Source organism: Propithecus coquereli, unplaced genomic scaffold, assembly GCF_000956105.1.
Source record: "Propithecus coquereli isolate 6110/MARCELLA unplaced genomic scaffold, Pcoq_1.0 Scaffold127, whole genome shotgun sequence".
Lineage (NCBI taxonomy): Eukaryota > Metazoa > Chordata > Mammalia > Primates > Indriidae > Propithecus > Propithecus coquereli.
In genome coordinates, this window is record NW_012136858.1 from 1,471,257 (window position 1) to 1,473,820 (window position 2,564).

The 2,564-nt window shown below is 35.8% G+C and overlaps 1 protein-coding gene across 1 annotated transcript in view; it reads right to left on the minus strand.

Annotated features, from left to right (window-relative positions):
• The window catches only part of SNAP91 (synaptosomal-associated protein, 91kDa), a 149,931-nt gene that overhangs the window by 28,658 nt on the left and 118,709 nt on the right, over positions 1–2,564 (minus strand). Inside the window, exons 23-24 of the mRNA XM_012638178.1 lie at positions 2,058–2,192; positions 1,185–1,192 (exon numbers count right to left, since the gene is read on the minus strand). Coding sequence (XP_012493632.1) covers positions 1,185–1,192; positions 2,058–2,192 — 143 coding nt within the window. The remainder of the gene's footprint in view (positions 1–1,184; positions 1,193–2,057; positions 2,193–2,564) is intronic.

The window sequence follows — 2,564 nt, forward strand, 5'->3', positions numbered from 1 at the left end:
ATATTTCTGTGGCAGATGGGACTGCTAAACTGAGGGCTTGTGCCTCTGTTGCCAGGTCCCCTGGGAAGAAGGCTCTGAGATGGAGATTATATGGGTTTGATTTGCATTTCATTGATGACTAATGGTGACCATCTTTTCATATGCATATTGGCCATGTGTATATTTGTTGGAGAAATGTCTATTCAAATCCTTTCCCATCTTAAAATTACATTATTTATCTTTTCATTATTGAGTTGGAGGAGTTCTTTATTCTGGATACAAGTGTCTTATCTGCTAAATGATTTGCAAATATTTTCTCCAATTCTGTGGTATGTCCTTTCACTTTCTTAATGGTATCACCTATAGCACAAAAATTTTTAATTTTGATGTAGTTTTATCTATTTTTTTTCTGTTGTTGCTTGTACTTTTGGTGTTATATCTAAGAAACCAAACATTACATAATCTAAGGTCACGAAGATTTACTCCTACATTTTCTTCTAAGTGTTTTATAGTTTTAGCTCTTACATTTAGTTCTGTGATCAGTTTTGAATTAATTTTCTTGGTATAAGGAAGGGGTCCAACTTCATTCTTTTTCATGAGGCTATCCAGTTATTCCAGAACAATTTTTTGAAAAAACTGTCTTTTACCTTGTTGAATGGTCTTGGCACCCTTCTCAAAAATCATTTGACTTTATATATGAGGATTTATTTCTGGACTTTTTATTCTATTCTATTGGTTTATGTGTCTATCCTTATACCATTTATCCTGATTACTGTAGCTTTGTAGAAGTTTTGAGATTGGAAAACATCAGTCCTTCAAATTTTTCAAAATTGTTTGGCTATTGCTCTAACAGGTTAGCTTTTTCCAGCTGGGATAATTCTCAAAGGTGGTTGACAGCTAAAGGCTGTGTGCTGGTAGCTGGAGGTATGAGTCCTTTATTTCTGAAAGGGGATCTAGGTAGTACACTCTAGTATCTACAAAAAGCAACCATTCAGTGAGATGAAATTTTAGAGTAGGGGGAAACATTCAAATAACCTCTCCATGGGTGTTATAAAAGCATTTTCATGGTTGTTCAGGTGAAACGTAATGAATGAGAAACAAAAAGTACATCCATAGGAAAATGCATAAGTAAAGAAGTCTGTACCAATGATCTCTTCAACTTTTGATACTGACTTAAATAATGAAATATATCTGCGATGACAAACCCATTCACCTTAATAAAAAAATCAAATTTAGAGTTAAAAGCAAAGGCCAACCTTTACAATAATAGCTACCCTCGTCTCCTAGGACTCTCTCCTTCACTTACTCAGCTCCAGCCAGTAGTCAGTCCTTCATGTTCCTTGAATCTGCCAGGCAAATTTCTCCCCAATGTCTTTGCACTGACTATTTATTTCATTTGCCTGAAAATGTTTTTCATACAGCCATATAATCATTCCTTTACGTTCAAAATCTTTGCTCAAATTTTACCTCCTCAGTGAGGCTTACTCTAACTCTCACCCTGTAGCACTCCCAACTCCCCTCTGTCTGTTCTGTTTTTACCCCCCATGGAACTTATGATCTAACATACTATAGAATTTACTTATCTTAAAGTTTGTCTCTGCCCTTCCCAAGCTCCATAAGAACAGAAATTTTTATCTGTTTTGTTCACTCATTTATTTCTAGACCCTGGAATAATGCTTAGTACTCGATAAATATTTGTTAAAGGAATGAGTGAAACTCATTTGGATAATAAATTTGTAAATATACTGAATTTAATATAAGTTACTCAATGTTCTTATTTCCAAAGAAATGGAAAAACTAATTCCTTATTACACATAATGTACTTGGTTTCGTACTTGTATATGCTCCCTAATTATATCTTTGGTAATTTAGACTAAAAATGGCATGGGTATTGCTTATGAGACAATGGCATAGCAGCTGTTTGTCTTCCAAGGAACTGCACTGGGTAAAGCACTATGTATTTCTATCTAGTCCTTGATATACTTACCCATAAATGAATCCAAAAACAAAACATAAGATAGCAAGGAAGAAAACACCAATTCACCTATGGCTGAGTTAAAGGAAACTCGATTACTCACTGCCCACTAAGCTGGCAAGGGATGAGTCAAGATCACTCCCAAGGGCTTTGCTGGCTGCCATGGCGGGACTGGGTGGTACCATTGAGACAGGTGCAGGCTGCCCAGCTGGTGCCATGGTTGGCATCAAAAGATCACCTAGACCATCAAACACTGGAAATCAAATAGACTAGGTTCAGAATAGTTGAAAAAAATACCATATGCAAAATTCAAGTGAAATTGTCTTTTGAAAACTATGGAAACAAACGAATATACAATCTTACAAAAGAAGGCATGTAATTCACACTTTTTGTGATTACAACACCAAGAAGAACATGTCTACGTATTTCTGCTCAAAAAGTATGGAAATACTAATGAACATGAGCAAAGATGGAAAAAGAATCTGTATAATGTACAGGAAGGAACACAGACTTTGCAGCCAGAATTGGGCTCCAATTCAGCCACTTGCCTCACTAGCTGTGTGGCTTTCGGAAAGTTACTCTCTGAGCTTTTTGGTGTTCTCATATGTAT